Source organism: Cetorhinus maximus, chromosome 16 (genome assembly GCF_964194155.1).
Source record: "Cetorhinus maximus chromosome 16, sCetMax3.hap1.1, whole genome shotgun sequence".
Classification (NCBI taxonomy): domain Eukaryota; kingdom Metazoa; phylum Chordata; class Chondrichthyes; order Lamniformes; family Cetorhinidae; genus Cetorhinus; species Cetorhinus maximus.
The window spans coordinates 35,157,823-35,184,274 of NC_135894.1; the positions used below are offsets into that span (position 1 = coordinate 35,157,823).

General features: G+C 43.0%; 1 protein-coding gene across 1 annotated transcript in view; it reads right to left on the bottom strand.

Moving 5' to 3' along the window:
- The window catches only part of igsf3 (immunoglobulin superfamily, member 3), a 197,006-nt gene that overhangs the window by 50,547 nt on the left and 120,007 nt on the right, over positions 1-26,452 (bottom strand). Inside the window, exons 3-4 of the mRNA XM_078559656.1 lie at positions 5,375-5,782; positions 2,370-2,759 (exon numbers count right to left, since the gene is read on the bottom strand). Of these exons, the coding sequence (XP_078415782.1) occupies positions 2,370-2,759; positions 5,375-5,782 (798 nt within the window). The remainder of the gene's footprint in view (positions 1-2,369; positions 2,760-5,374; positions 5,783-26,452) is intronic.

Sequence of the window (26,452 nt, forward strand, 5' to 3'; positions counted from 1 at the left end):
CTCTTGTGAATTCCCAGTTATAATTGCTCTACCATTGATGGCTGTGCCTTCAGTTGCCTTGGCCCCAAGCTCTAGAATTCCCTCCCTGCACCTCTCTGCCTCTCTATCTTGCTTTCCTCCTTTAAGACACTCCCTAAAAACTACCTCTTTGACCAAGCTCCTGGTCATCTGACTTAATATCTTCTTACTTGGGTCAGTGCCATACTTTGTTTTATAATGCCCCTGTGAAGCATCTTGGGACATTTCATTACATTAAAGATACTATATAAATAGATTATTGTTGCTCGCAATTGTGTCAGAATTAGCATTTCCTGGTTAAAGAGTAGTATTGTTAAATCAACATAATATGCAAACTAACTCCTTTTATTCTGGTTTTGCTCTGATTTATCCAGAAGCTGCCAAAATGTGGGCCTATACATGACGTGGTTTACTAAGTTCATCTGTTTAATTCGCTGCAATGGCTGTATTGAGGCAGGACACTGTTTGTGCTACTCTTTACATTTAAGTAAAGGATACTACAGAAGAGTTTGCTGCTTTGAGGGCAGTTAATCATATTTTTTTTAAAAAAAATGCTAATTCAATTGTGATTCAGTATAAACTTATTGCAGTAAACATTGCTTTAATTTTTTAGCCTGAGCTACACAGTCTGCTAGTATCGTGCATTTCATTGGTTTGGAGAGATCACATAATGGTAGGCAAATTTATTTCCAGTGTGTATCCCAATAATAGAAAAGTTAATTGTTCACCTCCTGGCAACACCATCCAGTCTAGATAAGATCAAGCTTCAATTCATAAGAAACGTGAAGTTACCTATGGATGCTGACTTCTGTATTGACCGTGAATAACAAACTGTTGAAAAGAATACATTTATACTATGGCTGAGTGAACTGTTTCGATTGGGCTGCTGCTTCATGGGGACATTTCATTTGCAATTCTTATTTCAAGCAAAGAGAAGATACAAGCCTGGAAGCGATTATGAGAAATGTTACAGTAACATGTTCATACCAAATTCTATTTTAACGGAGGTATTCACTCACAAAAAGGGTGGATGTTGTAGATGGCATAAAATCATGGCACAAGCAATTAAGGGTAAATATAATCATAGATGCAGTTGCTGCCACATTGTCTCTGACTTTAAAATGGTGAATTATGAAGTTAGCTCTTTAAAAAATAATGCTTGGGCTTCACTGGTTTTGGTTTTGGATTTGAACTGCAATTGGAGTATAAATGATAATTTGAGATTCAGTTTCCAAATTTATCAGCAACTGAAAAGGGCAGGTAGAAATTCTGATGGGGAAGTGGGCAGAGGCTCTTGCCCTTCATCTCAGCACATTACTTTAATGTTATTGTCTAATTCGCCCATCTAATCTTTTTGAAAACCTGAAGTCAGAGCACTTTCAATAAAAGCATGTCAGTGTGAAGTACTTTCATAAGCCTTTTCATTACTTCACAGAAGACTCACATACTTTCATGCAAAGAAATTAAAAATATGACATTAATACCATAATGTTTTGCTGCTTTTGTGAAAGTAAAGCTTCTATCACTTTTAGGGAAAAGATGAAAGGCAAAAACATCAAAGGGAAATGTTCTCAATTTGAACACTGACTAGTGATTTTCAGTCAAGCATTTTGTCAGATTTTGTTTGCGTCTGTATGAGTAATATAACTGATATCAGAAGCTGCAGGCAGATCAGTGAGATCTTGCAGACTGGGTCATCACTATAGCGTCTATTTGGTGAGCAAAAGCTGTGTCACTCAAAATCAATAAGTTCTTATTATAAGCACATGCTTTTTAATAAGATTGCTGCATAACAGCAAAATTATAGTTATAAAAATTAGTTGGTGAGCTTTTAGCCCCTGTGTCATTACTTGTGTTTCATTTCTCCTAAAAGGGCAATTCTGGTCCAAATTACCCCCTTCCTTTAATTCTACATCTTTTTTTCCAAGTATGTTCTGGATCTGATAACTGGGCCATATTAAACTTTATGAAGAGTTAATAGAAACAAACAGATGCTTATGTAACCACGGGAAAGTTTTTTTTAAGTTTTCTCATATACTGATAAGAGCTGCATCACGAAGCAACAATATTTCCACATAGCCTAAAGCAACCTTGACAGTATGATAACTGCAACGTAGCTCTGATTAGATTCTTTGAATTTAAAATACGAAACAACATTAGTTGCAGAGAAAGACTACTTGTGACAAAAAGCATCCTAACTAGAGGCACTGCTGTATCAAATCAACTTCTTTGTCTGCCTGAAAGGGCACAAAATGATTTCTGGAATCGCTCTGCAGTTATTCCAAGCTACTGAAAGACTACATACTGTTAATTCTTTGAGGGACAGTAAAGATTTGTGGACAGTTACTTACTGATAGGCTGGACATTGATTAAAACTTTAGTAGATTTGTTAGTATCTCTGGCAATGAATTCTCCAGTAACGGTTTTCTCATGCTCAGTGGCCCGGCAATGGTATTTGCCACTGTCCTCCAGTAGAACATGGTAAATTTTCAGCAGGTATGTTGTATCTGTCTCCTTTGCAAACCTTACATATCCCAGATGATCTCTGGTTGTGTATTCAACCTTGACTGTTGGTACAGCATTACGGCCAATGTTGGCAATTGGTGTGCCATTAAAAATCCACAACACAGAGAAATATCGGTCCTGTATATTTTGAGCTTCAATGGTGCATCTTAATTCCATGGTATCTCCAACTGTGAAAACTCTCCTTTCATTCTCCAGCTGAACATTGAAGTTCTTATCTATAACGGAACATAGACATGCAGATAAAATTAGAGCATGGGAATCCAGCAGTGAAAAATTATAATCAAAAGCTTGTTTTTCAAGTCCTGGGACTATGATATTGTTACCCATATCTGCCGACTGCAGTTTGTCCTTCTACGCTTCAAAGCTTCTCTGCCTCTCCTAAAAATTCTGACTCTTGCTGGGATATTTCACCGGCTTTCCAATATCGTATTATCATAATGGAACAGAAGGAGGTCATCTGGCCATCAAGTCCATATCGGCTCTCAGGTAGAGCAGTCCGCTCACTCCCTTCCCCCTTGGTTCTGCAAGTTTATTTTGCTCAAGTGCCTACCCAATTTCTTTTTGAAATCATTGATCGTCTCTGCTTCCACCACCCTCATGGGCAGCAAGACCCATGTAATTAGCACTCGCTGCATAAAAGTTCTTCCTCACATCCCCCCTGTATCTCTTGCCCAAAACCTTAAATCTGTATCCTCTCATCCTTGTACCATCAGCTAATGAGAACAGCTTTTTGTTGTCTATCTTATCCAAACCTATCATAATCTTGTACGCCTCTGTCAAATCTCCCCTCAACCTTTTCCCCCCAAGGTGAACAATCCCAGCTTCTTCAACCTGACCTCGTAGCTAAAATCCTGGGAGCCATTCTGGTGAACCTCTTCTGGACCCTCACAGGGAATATATTTCAAGCGGCAGCCAATTAATGACTGCTAAAGCAGTGCCACTAGGAAAAATGGACATGGCTGATGAAACCAGGGGCCCTGCAGCCAACAGAACATAGGCACAAAATATCTTTAAAAAATATACAGCACTGAGTGCTCCAGGGAAATCACTGTGGGGGGCTGCCTACCCTGCATAGGCCCCCCATTTTGCTTTAAAGAAGCAACAATGCAAACACCCTCCCCCCCCTCCCCCTCCCCCTCCTTCTTCTCAGGCTGCTGCTGGGAAGCCACATCCATTTAGCCCCTTCACGCGGCAGGGAGTCAATTCTTCAATCGGCAAGATGCTGACAGCCAAATTAAGTGGCCCCTAATTGGGCCTTTATTTATGGAACAACTCTGGCCTGGCCATTGGTAAAATTCCCCGATGGCGGGACAAAGGCCGGGAAGCCGATCTGACATGGCTCCTTGCGATTTTATCACCATCCCCCTCCTGCTACCTTCAATCCTACCTCCTGGGGCCCAGTAAAATTCAGCCCAAAGTTTTAATGAAAGGTCATTGACCTGAAACATTAACCCTGTTTCCCTCTCCACAGGTGCTGTCTGACCAGCTGTTTTCTGTTTCTTTCAGACTTGCAGAATAGCATTTTGCTATTGGTACTTCTCAATGGGCTTCCTGATTCTGTCCTCACCTGGTGTCCATACATGCATACCAACCAGTCAGTATCACTGAAACAGCAATGAGGAATAGGAGCCCTCCCCAGAGTGAGGATTTTTTCATTTTCCCTGACCTGCTAAATGAACTGCCTCTCAATAGTGGAGTATATCAGTTGTGTACAGCTAAAAGTGATTACCAAATAGGCAAGAGCGCTACCATCTAAACCAAGCATCAGTTTCAGTAACATGATTCGTCCTCCAATATTTCCTCCCCAGCCCCTTACTTAGCCTCTGCTGGACATCAACGCCCAACATGGCTTGACTTTCAGAACACGCAATGGTCAGGAGATAACCACCCCTTGCTCCTCTGAAACCCTAACTATGACCCTTTTAGCGTTACCTTTTGCACGACTTTTTATATGCCAACAACACATTGGGCAGGATTTTTTGGATGATGGGGTCTCTTGCCCTGCCAGCTGAAGTGTCCATACTGACTGGCTTCCTGTAGCCATTTAACATTTGGCGGGGCATTAATTGGCTAAGGTCAAAACACCTGGGGAGGGAGTCCCACCTTAGAGAGTAGTCCCTCTGTAGTTCCAGCAGTGCTGGGTTCAAGCGATGGCCACTGCTGGAACTACAGCCAGTGAAGAAGAGGAGCTAATGGAGCCAGACTGAAGGTAGGTCCGGCATATCGGCGAGGCCTGGCTAACAGGCCTCAGCTGGAGAAGTCAGTGGGTTGCGGGCTGAGTTTGACAATCCGGGGCAGGGGGTAACAGTGTAAGGGAGGGGTTGTCTTTGAAAGGCACAGGGGACCCCAAAAGGAGGTACCAATCCCCACTTGCCTAACACCAACCCATGTAGCTAAAGCTGTCACTTAAGGTCCTCAAAGGGGGAGGTGGTTGCATAAGGGGAGGTAGTGGCATTGTCACTAGATTAGTATTCCAGAGACCCTGGGTAATGCTCTGGGGATCTGGGTTCAAATCCCACCATGGCAGATAGAAATTTGAATTCAATAAAAATCTGTTAAAAATTAAAAGTCTAACGATGACCATGAAACCATTGCCGATTGTTGTAAAAACCCACAGGAAATCTGCATGTGACCCACAGGAAATACCTCTGAACAAGGGCAATTAGGAATGAGCAATGCCCACATCCCATGAACTCGTCAGGCCACCTGACACCTCCACTGCCCTCTGTGAAAAGGCAGGTCACATGCTGCTGGAGAAGGATTAAATTCTGCCCATTATTCTCTGTTTGTTCATATAATGGCTATATGGCTATAAATGATAACTACTTACCCGTAGCTTTTATATTCACAATTGTTTTGTCAGTGCGTTTGGTAGCTATGGTGTACCAAGACCTGTCTGGGTCTTGGATCCACTCTCTCGCCTCACAGTAGAACTCTCCCTGATCAAATGCTTGCAATTTGTAGATGGTGAGTTTGAATGAAGTCACTCCAACCTTATCCAGTCGTACATCTCCTGATGCCTGTCTCTGCTTATATGACTCTCCAGAACGTAGGATGAAATCTCGTGTTAGAGAGATGACCTTGAGATTCTGATCTCCCTTCTGTAGATACCATGCGACAGCCACGTGAGTGTGCTGCGATGTTTGTTTGGATACTTCACAGATCAGTTCCAAGGAGTCACCTTCTACTTTATTCAGGGTCTGGGATACTGATACTGCACTGAGCGTGTCTTGAATGACTGTAAGAGAGAGAGACAAAAATGACCAATGGGGTGTAGATATCTCAAATAAATATTGAAAAGAGTTAAGTTCATGCAGGAGTCATTGAGAGTTTGACTCTCAATAATTTGAGAAATTGGGTAAAGTTCGCTAATTTCTTGGATGGGCAATGCTGGTACCCTTTGCAGGCTTGGGTGAAAAAAGCAGGAACTACCTCTCTCACAACTCTGAAACCTAATTCTGAACCCCCTTTGCCTGAATTTTACCTTTGGCGGGTGTGCATGATTTCATGCTGGCTGGCCAATTAACGGGCAGCCAGCGTGAAACGCGCGCCGAAAAGCTCAGCACTGCCGAGGTGCAGGCAGGGAGAGGGCGGGCGATGACATCAACGTGGGTGTGAGTGCGTGGTGTAAGAAAGCTCCCTAAAGGCAACAACTGCCTCATGGAGCTGCAGACCTGAAAAAGCTAAAATAAAGGTTTAAAAAGCTGCAAAAAAAAATATCCATGCATCACAATCAATCACCTGAAAATATAGCTGATAAAAATTGCTGACCACAGATATTTATTTTTTATTTTATTTCATAACGGAAATTTCATCCCGCCCTTGAATGAGGTTTGATGAAAAATGCAAAGGCCGCCTCTAGCCAATTCGCCTGTCCACCAACCATAAGGTTGGGCGGGCCACAAAAAAAATCAGGGACCATCGCACCATTAATGGGCTTAATTGCCCTCTTAATTCTCGGCGGGCGCGCTTCTGACTTTTGCGCGTGCCCACCGAGTGAAATATCGCACAAGTGCGCGATGACATCGGGACGTTCACCTGAGGTCTTCTCGCACGATTTTACTCCCGATCAGGTCAGGCATACACCTGCCCACGGGACGTAAAATTCAGCCCCTGGAGTCTGGTAATAGGGCACCATCGATCCTCACCATGGAAGTGCTCACAGGTTAATACTGCCCTTTAGGGTTAAAGAGGTGTTGCAGCTAGACATGAAAGGCGAGTGAGAAAAATATACGGAAGCTAGGGAAGAGATGGAAGTTTGCATTATTCATGAGTGGGCAAAAAAAATCAACTAATGGATCTGTTTTAGCAGGTAGTTATTCTTTCAATTTTTAAGAATTACATCATCGATTTAACACATGAATGCACTGGTCTGAAACTTCATCAGTAGACATTAATATATTTTCTAAAATTAGAAAGGAGAATTTCAGGCAAACATATTAAGCATTCGTGCATATATATCCCAAGCTGTAATTCCAATACACAAGTCTAAAAAAAACAAGCATTAACTTCCATCTGCCCACAGCAGCTTTCCAGAACATTTTGTTATCTAATGTTTATGAGTTATGGATCACTGAGGCCTAGCAGGATTCTCAAAACACCAAGTCCTAGGCCTCATTCAGATGCTTTCCTGATGGGAAGGGCATTAGTTTCAGCGATATCATTCTAAGTGTTCCGATGCCCTCCAGTGCTGACCCTACTGGAGTATGCAGACTTGACTGAAGACATCTAAAGTCACTGAAGGCATAGCTTTGTTACCTGCTTCTTCCATGCAGCTGGAAAATCAGATTCCTTCTCATCACTGGGGAGGGGGTGTGGTGGCCCAGCAGCTTTCTCCACCCCCTCCCGCCATTCCCCCGGACTCAATAACACTCCACTTGACTTCTTGACCCCTTGTTTAATTTATTGAAAAAAGCACCTTAGCTTCAGAGATGCAGATTGTTGTACTCGCATGGTTGCTCGGCCCCCTCGGCAGTACACTTGTGCCATCTGGGATTCAGCATAACTCACCTCACTCAGTGCACAGTCTGTTAGGAATTCACATGGTTCCTGCTGAGCCAGGAAAGTGGGATCTCCTAGCAAAGGGACTGATGTTAGTCTTGTAAGGAACAGGCAGAAATCCTGCCCCTAAGGTCAAATTGGAAATCCCAAAATTATCAAAGCCTAGCATAACTGAGGGACACTGCTGTGATTTGCTGACATTACCCATCCCTGAGGAAATTTGGGGCCATTATCTCCATCTGTAGCAAATACATTTGATTGTTTTTAACTGTCATGAAATTCCAGGATAGATATATGAGAAAACTCAAGATCTTAGGATTCCATTATTGTCACCTGGATTATTTCATTTATTACTACTAACATGTTATAAGAAATATTGCATTTAAGGCAAGAGGCTTCAGTTGTGTTATATTTTTTTTGCTTGATACTAAATTCACAACCTCAAATTGTTGTAACAACTAACACCATCAGTAATTTGTAATTATAAATTCGTTACCCTACACAGCGTAGATTTTTAAAAAAAAATCATTTATTCATGGGATGTAGATATCACTGGCTAGGTCAGCATTTATTGCCCATGCCAATTAGCATTGAGAATGTGGTAGTGAGCCACCTTCATGAACTGCTGCAGTCCATGTGGTGTAGGTACACTCACAGTGCTGTTGGGGAGTTGCAGGGTTTTGACCCAAAGACAGGGAAGGAACGGCGATACAGTTCCAAGTCAGGATGGTGTGTGGCTTGGAGGGGAACTTGCAGATTGTGGTGTTCCCATACATCTGCTGCCCTTGTCCTTCTAGATGGTAGAGGTCACGGGTTTGCAAGGTGCTGTCAAAGGAGCCTTGGAGAGTTGCTGGAGCATCTTGTAGATGGTACACGCTGCTGCTACTGTAAGCCGGTGGTGGAGGGAGTGAATGTTTGCGGATGTGGTGCCAATCAAGCGGCTGCTTTGTCCTGGATGGTGTGCTTCTTGAGTGTTGATGGAGCTGCACTCATCCAGGCTGGTGGAAAGCATTCTGTCACACTCCTGACTTGTGGCTTGTGGATGGCAGACAGGCTTTGGGGAGTCAGGAGGTGAGTTACTCCCTGCAGAATTCCCAGCCTCTGACCTGCTCTTGTAGCCACAGTATTTATATGGCTAGTCCAGTTCAGTTTCTGGTCAATGGTAACCCCCAGGATGTTGATATTGGGGGATTCAGCAATGCTAATGCCATTGAACGTCAGGGAGCAATGGTTAGATTCTGTCTTTCTGGAGATGGTTATTGCCTGGCACTCATGTGGTGGAATGTTACTTGCCACATAAGCCCAAGCCTGGATATTGTCTAGGTCTTGCTGCATTTGAACATGGACTGCTTCAGTATCTGAGGAGTCATGAACGGTCCTGAACATTGATAAATCATCAGTGAACATTCCCAATTCTGGTCTGATGATGGAAGGAAGGTCACTGATGAAGCAGCTGAAGATGGCTGCACATAGGACACTACCCTGAGGAACTCCTGCAGCGATGTGCTGGGACTGAGATGATTGACCTCCAACAACCACAACCATCTTCCTTTGTGCTAGGTATGAATCCAATAAGTGGAGAGTTTTCCTTCAAGTCCCTTTTACTTCAGTTTTGCTAGGGCTCCTTGATGCCGCACTTGGTAAAATGCTGTCCTGATATCAAGGGCAGTCACTCTCACCTCACCTCTTGAGTTCAGCTCTTTAGTCTGTGTTTGGATCAAAGTTGTAATGAGGTCTGGAGCCGAGTGGCCCTGGTAGAATCCAAACTGAGCGTCAGTGAGCAGGTCATTGCGAGCACGTGCCACTTGATAGCATGTCAACAACACCTTTCATCACTTTGCTGATGATTGAGAATAGACTGATGGGGCGGTAATTGGCTGGTTTGGATTTGTCCTACTTTTTGTGTACAGGACATACCTGGGCAATTTTCCACATTGCCAGGCAGATGGCAGTGTTGTAGCTGTACTGGGACAGCTTGGCTAGAGGTGTGGCTGGTTCTGGAGCACAAGTCTTCAATGCTATTGCTGGAATGTTGTCAGGGCCCAAAATGGTCTCCCTATCCACAATTCAAGACATAAGGCTTGAAATGTGCTATGCCCTGTTCTACAGGTGGAAGTGCAGAGGGCAGGACTTCTAGCTGCTGGTACCACAGGAGGTTGAGCTTGTCAATGTCCTGGTGTCAGTTCATTTAAATAATTGAGTTGGAAAAGGGTGAGTCTTGTCCAAAACAGGGCAGTAACCAGAGGACTTGAAAACGCAGGTTTGGGGGTGGAGGGCATTGTGGGTAGGTGCAGGGAGGCTGAAGGAGGGTCCGGAGCAGATCCAGAGTGGGATTTTAAAGCCTGCATATTGTTAAAAGGGCTGAGGTTTAAGGAAGGGAGGAGAAAGTGGTACCTGACAAAAGAGAACGAGAGTTTCAAACTTTGCAGACTATAACGTGGAAGTGGTGCTTACCGAAATGAGTCAGAAAAGGGTATGTGCCAACCTCTACTGGAAGAAGAATGCATGAATGTTAAATAGTAGCAGCATCCTTTGATGTCTATCTCATTTGACTGTCAGTCTGTAGTGAAATAGAAGGATGTAATATTGGAGATGAGCTTCAAAGGGCTAGCAAGAATTGCAAGATGTGAGGGAATGTTAAACAGAAGTCTTGCCTCGTCATGAGGAAGGAGGTGGAAAAATAAGTAACAGCACCTTCAAAATGTCAAGGACCTCCATCCCCAAAAACGTGGAAGAAATTTAACAACCTCACCAGGGCAGCAAGGGAATATGACCTACCAATTAAGTATCCTGCCAACTTGCTGATGCCCTTGGCGAAAATTCAACATTGTCTGTGCTCAATGTTGAGGTTCAGCATCATTGGGATTACAAATAACACGTATTGTTTCATGTATGAGTCAGCTTGTCTGTCATGAAACTTCTGTTTAACATTCCCTCACATCTTGCAATTCTTGCTAGCCCTTTGAAGCTCATCTCCAATATTATATCCTTCTATTTCACTACAGACTGACAGTCAAATGAGATAAACATCAAAGGATGCCTCTGCTATTTAACATTCATGAATTCTTCTTCCAGTAGAGGTTGGCACACAATGTCAAAAAAGCAGCAGGCCACAGGTGGAAGCCACTTATGTGCCAAGCAATTGACCCAGTTAGAGGAAGATACCAAGCCTATCCAAGGAGTAAACTCCTTTTGAGCTAGAAAACCTGGAGCCTTGAGCTCAAAATCAGCTTGTGATGCAGAATTGTTATCTTGGAGGCTGTAGTTACGGAAACAGAGACATGCCTGACAGAACTTATGACTAAAAGACAATAAGGATAGCGATGAATGGCAGCAGAAAGCTGGTAAAAGTCTTGCTTTTGTTTCTTCGGAATCATGAAGCTCAGAGCCAACAAGTGAGGCAGTGGAGTACGGAGTTCCGGGTCCTTCCAAAGCTGGCAGTGGCCTTTAGACTCTCACCCATCCCACCACTTTCACTCTCACCAGCCCAAATAAAGTGACAATGTAGTATGGGTGGTGAAGTGTCGCATGGTTAGTCACAGAGCACAAGGAATCCAGAGGTTCAATTTTTGGCAGTAGGACCTGATATTACTGAGTGGAGGGCAAGGTAATGGAGGGCTAAGGAAACAGCTGATGATATCAAGATGTCCTGCCATGAGATGAGAATATCAGACACATTTGGACAGCTTCTCAGACATGCAACTGTTGACTAGCATGGCAATTAAGCCTAATGGATTCCCCTACAGCCCCATCTGAGAGGGCTTTACTTCAATACAGTGCCTGCTGGCACTGTACTGAAGTAAAAGTACCTTTTACCCAAAATTATATGGCATCCGGGTCAGTCAATGTCTTCAAGTGGGAGGATTAATTACAGGCCTTCAAACTTGCAGACTGTATGGAGATAACAATGACTGATGGATTCTGAATCCAAACCAGCATCTCAGAGGGCCGACAGGGTAACCATTATGGTCGCTCTGAGAATTTGATCAGGTCAGTTTTTCCTCAGGTCATGGGACTGTTCTGGGTTCAGGTGGGAGAACTGTAGATTACACTGATGGGGAGCTTTCCCTCAGGACAGGATCAATACCAAGACCGCCAGAAACCCCTCCCAGAATTCTTCACAAGTGGAGTGATCCTAGCAGAGTCAGCCTCTGGCTAAGCTGATGTTTAATACGCAGCCCATTGCAGTCTATTTCAGACCTCAGCATTTATGAGTTAAAGGCCACCTTCATCCCACAAGGTTCATGATCTGAGGTGCCATCCACATGCAAGGCCAGTGTTCCTCCTGAGGAACTTAAAGATAATGTTAGAAATAAGTCCTCCAAAAAATGGGACATTGACCAGAGGCTTGTACAGTGAAGACATTATAAAAAAAACACAGTAAATAGCTTATTTTGTTTGGGGCATGATTCATGCTGTTGTTTTCTGAGTTAAGGAAAATAGTAAACATGATGTCATACTTTGCAGTTACTAATTTTAGGGCTTTCTGCACTTCACTAACTCCCATGTTCAAAGAGTTTTGAATGAAATTAAATAAAGGCTGCTTGAGCAGCACAAAGATTCTCTTTGTATGCGTGTGTTGACAAGCAGCACTTTTATACTTCAGTGAATGAGTCCTGAGTAAACCAGTCGCATCTCTCCAGTTGTGTTGGTTGTTGGTTCATCTGCTTCCTCTTATGCCTGATATTCACTCTCCATGGGGTCACCATCTGCATCACAATTTTCCTCCGGCATGACAAATTGGATGTTCTTCTGCATTGCAAAACATCGCGAAACGCAACAGGCTATAAAAATCTGTGATAACACATGAGGAGCATACTGAAGGGACTCCTATGAGCTATCCAGGCATTCACACTTTGGCTTCCTTTGGGCATTCCTTTGTCTGTACAATGGGAATTCTTATACTCATGTGAGCTTCACTATGTTTCTCCTCTGCTGCATTGGGGCTCCTCAGAAGTGGCATCATGAAGCATGGAATGAATGGGCAGAATGTGTCTCCAAGGAATCATCCTATTAAAAATATTGCCTTCACAGAGTGAATTGGAGCTGTTATTCTACTCAGAACAAAGTCTGAAGTCATAATAATAGAGGGTGTGAAGGAAGTGAAGCAGCTATACATATGAAGGTATCCGAAATGAAAGATTTTTTTTAGTTTTTTAGTTACATGAAATGAAATGGTCCATTTTAGATTCTGTCTAATGATTGTTACCCCCATTTATTTGTCTGCTCCCCCCAGGAATGCTACAAAATCTTGCATTAAACAAAACAATGTTCAGTGAATTAAAAAGAACAGATTACCTGATTCTCAAAATTAATGATCACTAAACCTTTAATACATATTCAATGTAAAACATAACACCTTTGTCCACAAATAACACCTCAGAAATGCATTAAATACTGCCAAACAAATGAGACTATATAAATAGAGAGTATATTCAATTGCTGATGATAATCCTGAGGCAGGACTACAGTAAAAACATTACAGTTGAGCACTAAGCCAGTTGTGTACATCCTGAAGCTTTTTCTACTTATCTCTAACTGAGAAATCACTGTTGTAGAAAGCCATGCATATCTGACAGTGATCTTGGTGACATACTTTAACTGCAAGCATAGCTGAGTAATTTGCTAAAGAAAAATATAAATGAACCAAATGTCCAAATCAAGCCTGTTTTCCAAATTTTGATGCTGCACGGTTCATTGTATGGGGTTTAACAGCTGTGGGATATTTCCGTGTAACAGACTTTCAGCCTGGATTTTCCAGTTGGGCCTGAGCCCAACTGGAAGGAGAGTGGGCTGAAATTCCATCTGACTAAGGTGATGAGTGCTGACACTCCTATAGCTTCCCACAGGCAATGGTGGCAGATTGGAAAAGCAATGAACAGCAACTCCATAACATGCTAATCAACCAAGCCTTTCCTGAAGTTTAATAGCCTTAGGACATTGGCCAAATAAGAGAAGGCACTAACACTTTCTAAGAAGCTATTGTAATAAGCATGCCTATCACTAACAAGGATTTCTCCACCTCACTGTATTAAGTGTTTTCATAACTCAATGTCCATGAGGTTAAACAGTAGATGACAGCCTTAGGCATAACCCACAAGTGCTCTTTTACTCAATATTTACATAAATGAACGCTGCAAAAGCCTCGGATGGTATGCAATTGCTCGTGTGCACCTATCTTCAAATTACAACACCTGTGTTTTACTGCATGTTATAGCAATAAAGAAGAATTACAACCTTTTACATTCTTTTTCAAGATACAGACAGCACATAATGCTACAGCGAGCTGCAACAGATGGCAATCCCACAATCACACTAACATATCTGATGTGCGCAAAGTACAACAATTTCTTACAAGGGAGCCCATACTGGTTTTCAGAGGCTTGGAATTAAGAGGGGATGTAGCAGCTGCTGGAGGTGCATGATAAAAACCTGCTTTTCTTCATTCTCATCCTATTGTGACCCACCTTAACTGTCAGCAAACTACATTATGAGAACCTCAGGCGATTCCTCCTATAGTACATGTGAACTCTGTTCATGACGAAACCATCCTAGCCTCATTATTTATTTTCTATTTCTTAATGTTGCTGAGAAAGAGCATGCACATTCCAACACATATGGCCTTGGCAGCACTTCTGAGCATGCACTATTTTAATCTATCCATCAGAGCTCAGAGAGGGTTACACCAAGGGAGTTACAGTGTACCAGAGGGCAGTGTGCTGAGAGACAGAAAGAACGTAACTGAACAGGAGCAGCAGCTGGCAGCACTAGGAAGACAACATTGCTAGAAGGAAGGTCATGGTTGCATTGCCTCTTCACTGAAGTGATTTCATGAGTCTAGCTGTTAAAAAAATTGTGCAAGTGACTGGATTTTGAATAGTTACAATCAGGTCCTTTATTTCCAAAGTTTCAAACATTGATGCCATGCCAGACAGGGTGCTGCAGGTGGAGTCCACTTAACAGCACATATGGAACCACACCGAAATCTTGCAGGTACTGTTAGAACATATGGCTTTCCTAGGAGTAGTAACCCAGGGGTGCTCTAAGCTTCTTACTTCTGCTCTAATAAAGATCAGCTAACAGCTAAAGTCTGGCCTGTGTGACACAGCTACTGACTGAACATACAAAAAATCACCAAGAGAAACATTTGCTTATTTTAAACATAAATGTTAAGTCATCTGCCAAGACCCTGTATGCCTTTCAAGCTGTGGTCATTGGTTGGCATCCAGGAGAGCTAGAAACAGACAGTTGCTCCATTTCAGTCTGGATCAGATTCAGTTTTAGGGCTGGATTTTGGCTAACCAGCCGGATAGCTCAACTCAAGGCCTTCCTCAGTAAAAAGTGCACCAATTCGTGAGATTTTTGTTTCGCCGAGGGCAGGGGAAGAATGAAGTCAGGCCTGCTGACCCTGGAAGCAGATGTTGGGGGTCCATGTGGGCGGGCAAGTACCGAAGTGGGCTGGTTAGAAGGCCTGCCTCAGTTCTTTGGGATTTGATTCTAGTTGTTTTAGAAGATATTAGACTCTCACAGCCCCACCCACTCCCCCATGGCTCCTCATACCCGCATGCCAACTCACCCAATATCCACCTTGGATAGACCTCAGGACCCTTGTGGAGATGAAGAAAATTAAACTTTTAAAAATCTAATACAGCTCCCACTATACAGACTTGATAGAGAAAAAAAAGCTCCCATTCATAAAGGATTGAAACCTCAAGTGGTTAATCTCTTATCAAACCAAACAAACCTCTGTTCAATATTAAGATAATATAAAGGTAAAATACCGTGGATGCTGGAAATCTGAAATGAAAACAGAAAATACTGGAAAAGCTCAGCAAGACTGGCAGCATTTGTGGAGAGAGAAACAGAGTTAATGTTTCAAATCTGTATGACTCTTCTTCAGAGCCCTAATTCTTTAATACCCTCTTTAAGCTGTCAATCAATCGGAGCTCAGGACACTCTGCTGAGATAATTAGAATTTTTGAAACTCAGTCAAGCATTCATAATGAATAGCCATGAGCGAAATAACAAAGAACCCTATTTAAACTGTTCAAACAGATGTTACACCAGCTGGCCTGTCATTCAAATCTGTCCAGCAGAGGTTTTTTTTAAACAATCACTGACAGCTCCAGCCAGTTTTTCTTTTACAGTTTAAAGTGTAGGGAATTTAAAAAGCTTCAGATCATGACAATTAAACAGACTTTACCCATCTGTCAAGAGCATTATACATCCACTCATAAATTCATGACTCCCACACTGCAGGTTCAGGCCCTTGCAAGAGCCAAAACTAGGTCTATTTGAACTCAGCACTAAGTTCAAATGGTCCTGCTGAGTTCATGTTTCCCTCGTGTGTGAATCATGCCCTACAGACAAAAATGGGATCTGCTGGAAATGGGGGTGGAACTTCTGTATCCAGGTCCCACCGCTATTTTTAAAGGTCCACAAAGTCTTTCCGACTCTGAAAATCCAGCCCTTTACGTCCCACTCAGGAGTGCCTTAGTCCTCACTATTAACATAACACCTGAAGTGAAAGTACAAGTCATTCATTTCCAGTAATTCTTAAAGCTTAATGTAATAGGATGAAAGATGGCTTAAAGAAATATTGAATATTTTTAAACGTGTTTAACTTTATAGTAACATTTCTTCTGTTTGTTGAGTGCATTGCATCTGCTTGTTCACCAACCAATGTTCCAACGTTCCTAACAATTTTCTTCTTACTTGGGTAAGTCTCTATTATTCTGCAGATGCAGTATTTACCACTCCAAAAAATAGAAAACTATATTTGAAATGAAGGGTAATGAAATGCCAAAAGAAAAACAAAGGATGAAAATATAAAAAGCAATTAAAATTTTCAATGAAAATTTAGAAAAAAATGAAAATGTGATTTCAGCCAACATCGGATTGTTTTGATGACATTATTCAGCACTTTCTTTAATTCTTTGTTCTTATTCATAACTACATTCCAACTTTTGTGACTCATAGACCAGGACACCCAGAGCCCTCTGCACCACAGAGCTCTGCAATCTCTCTCTATTTAAATAATAGATTGCTTTTCTATTCTTCCTCCCAAAGTGGACAAGTTCACATTTCCCCACATTATAGCCATATGCCAAATTTTTGCCTACTCATTTGACCTATCTACATCCCTTTACAGAATCCTTATGTCCTCTTCACAACCTACTCTCCTGCCTATCTTTGTGTCATCAGCATATTTAGCAACAATACATTCTGCCCCTTAACCCAAGTCATTGATTATAGATTATAAATAGTTGAGGCCCCAGCATTGATCCTTGTGGCACTCCACTAGTTATAGCTTGCCAACTGAAAATAACCCACTTATCCCTACTCTCCGCTTCCTATTGTCTAACTAAAACTCTATTCATGTTAATATGTTACCCTCTACACCATGAGCTCTTATTTTGTGTAGTTACTTTTGATGTGGCACCTTATCAAATGTCTTTTGTAAATCCAAGTACATCACATCTGCAGATTCCCCTTTATTCATGTTGCTTGTTACTTCTTCAAATAACTCTAACAAATTTGTTAAATACAATTTCCCTTTCATGAACCATGTTGAATCTGCTTTATTGCATTAAATTTTTTTTAATTGCCCTGCTGCTACCTCATGAAGAATAGATTGTAGCATTTTACCCAAAACAGATGTCAGGCTAACTGGCCTGCAATTTCCTGCTTTCTGGCTCCCCCCTTTCTTGAATAGAGGAGTTACATTAGCTATTTTCCAATCAGATGGGACATTTCCAGAATCTAGACAATTTTGGAAAATTACAACCAATGCATCTGCTATCTCAGCAGCCACTTCTTTTAAGACCTTAGGACGCAAGCCATCAGGGTCCTGGGGACTTATCAACTTTAGTCCTAATAGTTTTCTCAGCACGTTTTTCCCAGTGATTACGATTGTTTTAAGTTCCTCTTTCCCTTTCACCTCTTGGTTTACAAGTATTTCTGGGATGTTATTTGTGTATTCTACTGTGAGGACTGACATAAAACAGATGTTCAATTCTTTTGTCATTTCCTTATTTCCCATTATTAATTCCCCAGATTCTCTCTCTAGAGGGAGGGCCAATACTCACTTTAGTTGCTCTCTTCCTTTGTAAATACTTGTAAAAACTCTTACTGTCTGTTTTTATTTTTCCAACTAGTTTTCTCTCATACTCTAATTTCTCCCTCTTCATTTTTTTAGTCATCCTTTTCTGGTTTTTAAATTCTGTTCAACCTTCTGACTTACCACTAATCTTCACAGAATTGTGCACTTTTTCTTTCAAGTTGATACTATCTTGAACTTTCTTAGTTAGCCATGGATGGCACATCCTTCTTCAAGAGCCTTCCTTTCTCACTGGAACATATAGCTGAGTATTATGAAATATTTCCTTAATTGTTGGCCACCGAATCTCTACTGAGATCTACCCTTTAGCTTAGTTTTGCATTTCACTTTAGTCAGCTCTCTCTCATACTCTTGTAATTGCCTCTATTTAAGTTTAAAACACTAGTCCTAAGCTCACTCTTCTCAAACTTAATGCGAAATTCAATCATGTTATGATAACTGCTACCTAAAGGCTCCTTAACTATGAAGTCAGAGAGATGGTGGCATCATGCTAATGTCACTGCGCTAGTAATCAAGAGACCCAGGTTAATGCTCTGGGACAAGGGTTCAAATCCCACCATGGCAGCTGGTGGAATTTCAATTAATAATTCTGGAATTGAAAAATAGTCTCTGTAGTGGTGACCATAAAAACATTATTGATGGTCACAAAAAACCCATCTCGTTCACTAATCTACCACTCTTACCTGGTCTGTCCTATATGTGACTTCAGACCCACAGCACTGTGGTTGACTCTTAACTTCCCTCTGAATTGGCCTAGCAGGCCACTCAGTTCAAGGGCAATTAGGGAGGGGCAACAAATGCTGGCTTTGCCAGCGATGGCCACATCCCATGAAAACAAATTAATTCATCCTGTCTCATTCTACATTAGGTCTAGAATTGCCTACTCTCTGGTTGGCTCAAGAATGCGCTGCTCTAAGAAATTGTCCTGAAAACACAATGAACTCATCTTCCAGACTACCTTTGCACATCAGATTTATCCAATTTGTGTGTTGACTAAAACCACCCATGATTATTGCCAAGGATCCATGAAACATTTTGGTCAGAAAAAGATTGAAATGATGGTTCTTTGGCGGCCCCCCCTCTCCCCTGAACTCCACCGCTCCCCCCCCACTGACCCAAAACTGAGAAATCCGATACTGCTGAATGAACTTCCAATTTCAGAGGCACCCCTGCGTGGAGCAGGAAAAAAAGATGTCGTTTAGGTGGGAAAGTGAAATAAAGGGAAAGGTATCATCTCGGAGATCTGTAGGGCAGAAGAAGAGAGAAATAATGTCAGAGAAAGAAAAAAAAGAACTTGCATTTATTTGGTGTCTTTTATGTGACATTCCAAAGTGCTTCCTGGCCAATTAATTTTATCAAAAGTTTAAAAGATGGCCTACCAATTCATGTCAGCATTTACCCATCAAATGAGGAAATAATCATCATATTTACTCATTGTGTTTCCATTTACTTTCATCCACTTATTCAATCTAATCCCAATGTAGGCCACTACTGACTCTTAAAAAATGTCACTGTCTCAGAATTATATGTAAACAATTTTCTTCTGTCTTCTCTTCTAAATCTCTTACAATTAATATTGTGTCTAAGGCCTCCAACTACGGTATCTAATTAATATTTGGCCAGTGAACTATTGGCAGTCGACTTCACCATTAACTTCCAACTGACTTGTAATTGCACAAATTAAGAATCTAAGCTTAATTTTCAGTTCACTAAAAAGTGCAATTTCTGTACTACTTAGGTGGCATAGTGATAACGTCACTGGACTGGTAATCCAGAGTCCCAGGCTAATGCTCTAAGGTGTTACAACTGCAGCCAATGTTATTCGCTGAGCAAGCCAAATTCCAGGGGGAAACTTGTCTTACTGTTCATAACTATTATTTTGTATTTTGAAAAACAAAGGGAAAACTACTAAATCCAGAAGCATAGAATCCCAGTAACACTTTTCAGGATTTTAAAATTAGAAAATTTATTAACAAAATAATCTTAAACACACAAGATTAAAATTACACAGTTAAATGGTCTTACAAAACATTACCCCCAAAAAACCCACTTGGTCAAAAGACACAGGGTACCTACTTGGAAACAGTTCCCTTATAGATTTTTTAACTGTAAAAATGCAGTAATATTACCCAAAGCAAAAACTACTGCTACTTTAATAAAGTATACCACATGACTTTTCACTCTCTTCCACTCTGCTGTGGAGCCAAAGGAAGTTCAGAAACAGATTGCTGTCAGAAAGCAAAGACTTCTCTGGCCTGAAACTGGATGGCTACTTCAAATTCTCAACTTTTCTCAGCACAGAGCTGGTTTCAGGACATCCCTCCCCCCACCCCCCACCCCACACACACAGACAACACAACTCAACTAAACATCTTTTCTTAAATATCCTTTTCCCCTTTGATCTTAGCCTCCATTGTTCAAAACACCTCTTTGAATTCAATTTTCCCAAAATATAAAAATCTTTCCTGTTTTCCTTTTGCCTCCACTTTTGGGGCAAATAAAATTTAATAACCTTTCTTGTTTACCTACGAAATCTTTGTAAGTTGTAAAAGTTCCTTGTCACTTCTAAACTCTTTGAAATTTAACAACTGAACAGTCAAGTTCTTACTTATCTTATAATGCAAATTTCAAACCCAACTATTTACTCATACATTCAACTTTACCATAGCCTCTCATTACAAATGCATGCGTTTAGCTCCTTTATCTTTCATCTCTCTGCTCCCACAAACAAGCTGTCTTTACTGACCTTCCTCCAGTTTAAACACACACCCACTCTCAGCCTTCTTTACAGGATACCACCATATTCCCAAAAATAATTTTTAAAAATCTGTCTTCACAGGGGACAGGGGCTCAAATCCCACCATGGCAGCTGGTGGAATTTAAATTCAACTAATTAATCAAATCTGGAATGAAAAGCTAGTTTCAGTAATGGTGGCCATGAACCGATCATCGATTGTCCTAAAAACTCACCTGGTTCACTAATCCTCTTCGGGGAAAGAAATCTGCAGTTCTTACCTAGCCTAGGCTACACATGACTCCAGACCCACAGCAATGTGGTTGACTCTTAACTACCCTCTGAAATGGCCTAGCAAGCCACTCAGTTGTACCAAAATGCTCCACCACCTTCTCAAGGGCAATTATGGAAGGACAGCAAATGCTGGTATTGCCAGTGACACCCACAACCCATAAAGGAATATAAAAGAAAACTTTCTGACAGCTATCTCCTACTCACTGTCGAGTTCTTGCTCTAAACAAATTCCCATTTTAAAAGTCCATAGTCTCGCCGTGATCCTGCCTCATTCCATAAACAAATTCACTCTGATGTGCTCTTGGCTTGAAGTGCAGTCATTGCTTTCATGTTGATAAAGGTGGAAGTCAACTTACTCATATCAAATTTCCAAAGTAAATGAGATGAATGACTAGTTAATTTGTTTCCATGGCATCGGTTCAAGGAGGAACATTAGACAGGACACTCATTCAATACTATTTTTCAAATAACGTCTTGGGCATTTTTTATGCCTATCTGAATAGGCAGACTGTGCCTTGGATTCAACCCTCATATGAAAGAAAGCAGGGGTAATTTGAACCTAACCCAGCCAGTGAGAAAGTGACATGATCAGGTTGACCACTCATTTTACACCTTGCCCAAAATCCATGGAATGTCAAACTTGCTGGCATGTAAAATGGGCGGCTGATCCAATCCTATCTCTTTCCCACGACACAGGTTAGGTTAAAATGTGTCTCTGACTAGTTCAGCTCTTAGGGTGTGCTACATTAGGGGCAGAATCTTCTGTTTGGCGTGCAGGGGCGGGCTCCACACGCCGATGCGTAAAATGATGCACGGTGACAAGCCCGCCGAACTGTCAAAGGCGTGTTAAGGCCATTAATGAACTATTGAGAAAGCTGCCCGTCCAACCTTAAGGTTTGCGGGCAGGCAAAGAGCCCAGGCGGCCTTCGCATTTTTCATGAAACCTCATCCACAGGTGGGATGAGGTTTCATTAACTAAATATAAATTTTTATGAAAAATTCATAAACATGTCCCAGCTCATGTTACACTGTTACATGAAGGGACATGTCTGAATAATTTTTTTCCAAGTTTAAAACTTAAGATAATCTCCGAGGCACGGAGCTGCCTCAGAGATTTCTGTGCTCTTTCGCGCACAGGCCCTTCCTCTCCCTCCTCCCCCACACCTGCACAGGTAGCGCTGAGTGCTTCCGAGTGCGCATCACGATGGGCGGGCCTTAATTGGCCGGCCCACATAAAATGGCGGTGCAGAGCCGATCGTGGGTTGCGATCGGCTCTGCGCCCGTCGTCGCCACTCCCAACCAGCCAGCCCAACGGGGAGAAAATTCTCCCAAGTGTGAGGCTTGAACCCACAAAATTCTGACTCAGAATTTCACAGGTTGACCACCCTCCAAGAGAAGAAATTTTCCTTTATCTCAGTCCTAAATGGCCTGCCCCGTATCCTGAGACCGTGGCTCCTGGCTCTAGACTCCCCAACCAGGGGAAACATCCTCCCTGCATCTAGTCTGTCTAGCCCTGTCAGAATTTTGTATGTTTCAATCAGATTCCCTCTCATTCTTCTAAACTCGAGTGAATACAGGCCCAATCGAACCAACCTCTCCTCATACGACAGTCCTGCCATCCCCGGTATTAGCCTAGTGAACCTTCGCTGCACTCCCTCTATGGCAAGTATATCCTTTCTTAGGTAGGGAGACCAAAACTGTAAGCAATACACCTGGTGTGGTCTCACCAAGGCCTGTATAACTGCAGTAAGACATCCCTACTTCTGAACTCAAATCCTCTTGCAATGAAGGCCAACGTACTATATGCCTTCCGAATTGCTTGTTGCACCTGCCTATTTACTTTCACTGAGTGGTGTACAAGGTCACCCAGAGCCCTTTGTACATCCACATTTCCCAATATATCACCATTTAAATAATACTCTGCCTTTCTGTTCTTCACACCGAAGTGTATAACTTCACACTTATCCACATTGTACTGCATCTGCCATGTGTTTGCTCACACACACACAACTTGTCTAAATCGCCCTGAAGCCTCCTTGCATCCTCCTCACAACTCACAACCCTGCCCAGTACAAGCATGCTGCAACATGAAGGACTCGGATGTGGCTTCAGACCTTGTCATTGGGAGGGATACAACAAGCCGAGGCGAGGCCCTTACTCAGAGACAGAGAAGATGGATAATTAGCAAGTTTACCCACATCACATTCACAACTCTCCTAAGAAGCAGTTGCAGAAGACCATTGGAGAATGTGAGAAGGCAACCTAAAAGGCAGAGAATATTTAACTGGTAAAGTGAGAGCTGAAGATAAATGGCACTGGATTTTCAGACCCAGGCCCTGTGGTTTTCAGCCTGCCCACACCCATTGGAAATGGGGTGGGTTGAACAAAAATGTAATCTCCCCACTTCATTTCCATGATTCTGGCATGGAAGGTGCAGCCCCTACCCAGACCTGTTCTCCACTGTAGGTTTCTGGTGCACACTCCAGGGGACTGAGTAGCCTGTCTTGTGGATTCCCTTGCCTCACCTTGTGCTGCTACACAGTACTACCCCATAGCCATACCATATTGTAATGAAGCTGCCTTTACACAGGGCTTTTGGGTTGGTCTAAGGCAGGCTTGTCCAAATTTCTCTTGTCAGGGCCACATTTCAATTTTTCTCACACTTGGGGGATCAATGAGAAAATTTTGGAAAGATAAAGTTTGGCACAACATGAAACATGAACTTTCTTTAAAAGCTGACGTGTGATTAGAAACAACTTGCTGAGCAAAAAAAAACCACAATGACAAATTGATCATTTAAAAAGGAGTAGTAAAGAAAGATGACTGTGAAAGGGTGAGAGTGTATGTGTCCAGCTCATTCCCAGGGTGGAATTCTCTGTGCCCGCAGGAGGCGGGCCTGTTTGGCGGTGTGAGCGGGCAATATGGTGAGAAGGCCAAGATACGGTTTCATGACGCTGTGAAACCAGTTTGTAATTGACTTGCCATTGACGGGCAGACCGGATGCGTTTCCCGCCACTGGATATCGGGAACATCATTGTAATAAATCTGCATATCATTATAAACCCAGCTTGCCGGAATCATCCCCCCACGCTGGATCATCTGAGCACATCGGCATGATTGCACTCCAATGTGTTTCACAACTGTACAGAAGCGACGTGCACCTGGCGAGCTGCAATTCACACGAGATTTCGAGGTTTGCCTACCTTACTTCGGGCAGCACTTGCAGTCATCAGCGCCAGGTTTCACAGCACATCACTTTTAGGGGAGCAGCCATTAGGCGGAGGTAGCTTTTCAACAGCTGTATGGCTAGGGCTTGCTTGGGGAAGGGGGAGTAATGGCCTCAGGCAAGGGAAGAGAATGCAGGGCTAGGGCTGGACTGGGGAAGGGGGATATCCTAGGGGGTGTTGGGGGGCATAAGTTAATCTGTGCAAGTGGCCTCAAGATGGTGAGGAGGCAGTGTCCAGAGCAGATGAGGCCAGACGGAGATGTGAGGGTGTGTGAGAGAGTGAGATTGCTGATGTCCCTTGAGCTGGCAGTAAATGAGATGCCAGTGAATGTGTGATGGGCTTGAGTGTGGGAGTTTAAAGTGTTGATATGGTTGCCTTACCCTGGTGGCATGGATGAGATCACTCATCCTCTATCTGCATTGGATGGCCAACCTCTTCTGTGCAGCATTGGCATTGATCACCACTGCCATCACCCACCAATGGGAGTGGTGAGATTGCTGTACCAGAGAGAGGGGGTAGAGGACATTACGGCAGGCCTCCACGGCATCCAAAAAATGTTCCAGGGATGCATCACTGAATCAGGGTCTATAGTCTTCTTGCCTTTTGGGGCCATGTCTTCTTTGCAGCAGTCCTGGGCTGGGAGCACAGAGGTATGCACGTGGCTGCGCTTTAAATATGGCACCCAGCATGACGAAGCGGCGAGGTGACTGCGTGGCGGGCAAACGAGAGACCACCTGCCATTGAAACAACATGTTTCCTGGGAATGCATTATTAATGAGGCGACATTGGGACGATATGCGTGAAAAGCCGCCATTACGGCTGCCGTGTAAAATATTCTTTTTTCCCGCCTGCTACCGCACTTAGTACAAATCTGGCACTCTTCCGCCCCCAGTCTCAGCGTGTTCACTCACTCATTCCCATCAACTGTGCCTGTTGGTGTATGGGGGTGTGGATGAATGAGAACCCTGCAACTGGGAATAAGCTAGACCCACACTCCCTTCTCTATCACCTCTCTCTCACACACTTACACGCACAGGTGAATGCACTCACCCTCTCTGTCACACATGTGCTCGCTCACCCACATTCAACCACCCTCGCGCGTTCATCCTCTCTCCCTCACGCTTGCACACTCACCCCCCCTCACTCGCACTCACCCCCCCTCACTCGCACTCACCCCCCCTCACTCGCACTCACCCCCCCTCATTCGCACTCACCCCCCCTCAGTCGCACTCACCCCCCCTCACTCGCACTCACCCCCCCTCACACTCATTTACTCACTAAATTGGCTTGGGAGTGGGGGTAGGTGAGATGTGAGCTGGAGGCCTAGCGGAGCCAGAATGCGGGTGCCTGTCGTGGGGAGGACTGGGAACTGAGGAAGAGCTGGTGGAACACGGGTGGAACAGGGGGTGAGCCGGGGGAATGTGCGGGGTAAACCAGGGGGAAAGGAGGGGAGAACTGGTGGGACACGGGGATGCAGCCAGCCAGAGCACCAGCATCTGGGGGAAAGTGATCGCAACCGGGCCAGAGCACCCGCAGCCACGAGAAAGCATGATGAATGTGCGCTTACAAGTCTCTCTCTGTATCTTCAAATACTCAGTTGCCGGTGTATGCTGTTCCTCCAACCACAGCTGTTCCTCTCCCATATTTGACGCTGATTGGCTCAATGGTGAGCCTATCAGCAGCAAACGCAGGAGAAAAACAGGCTGCGATTGGAGCAGCAGACCCCTGAAGAAATCTTCAAACGCACTGAGCCGTCTTCCGGTGTTGTTCCAGGGGCCACAGACAAGCTTCATGGGCAAGAAACTAATATTCATGTATGACTTCCCTACTGACACTGCTAAAGCCAGCTCCCTTATTCTAACCCCCAAAAAGCAGACTTACAATTTTTTTGGTGGAATAAGGAAACAAAAAGTAATCTCACGAACCTGGCACTCATGTAAGATCCAAGATGAGCAAGATTCAATGTAGGAGCTCTTGTAAATATTGTAAAAATCAAGTAGGATGAAGGTTGCCACAATGAGCAGGCCTTTGTATCTGGACAAAGGCAACCACAGCAAAAGACAAATGAAATAGGAGTAATATACATGTTGAGATGTGTTATTTATGATTATCATCCATCAAAATGTCCCATTTTACACAAAGGCATGAGTCATTCTGCTTAATGCTGACTCAACAGAAGCAAGTACTTCAATGAGTTCAGTAAATTGTACCTTGGTTTTACACTATTATATTGTCTATTCAAACAGTGCTCATAAAACAGGCGACAGAATTTTGAGGTGAGAATTTGCTATGGATACCTTCACAACACCAAGAATGGACTCCACTACCCGAGTGCTTGATGCTTTCAGGAAGGCCATACCTCTGAACATATGGCTTTCACAGAAATGAAGCAAACCGCATCAAGAACTTTAACAACTCGTTGGCCTCACGTTTCCTTTAGGGAAAACATTTATTTTGTTCAGGACAAAATGGTTATATAGTGTATTGCACATGCAGCTAAGGACACACACTACTAACTTTGAGCAAGTGTAT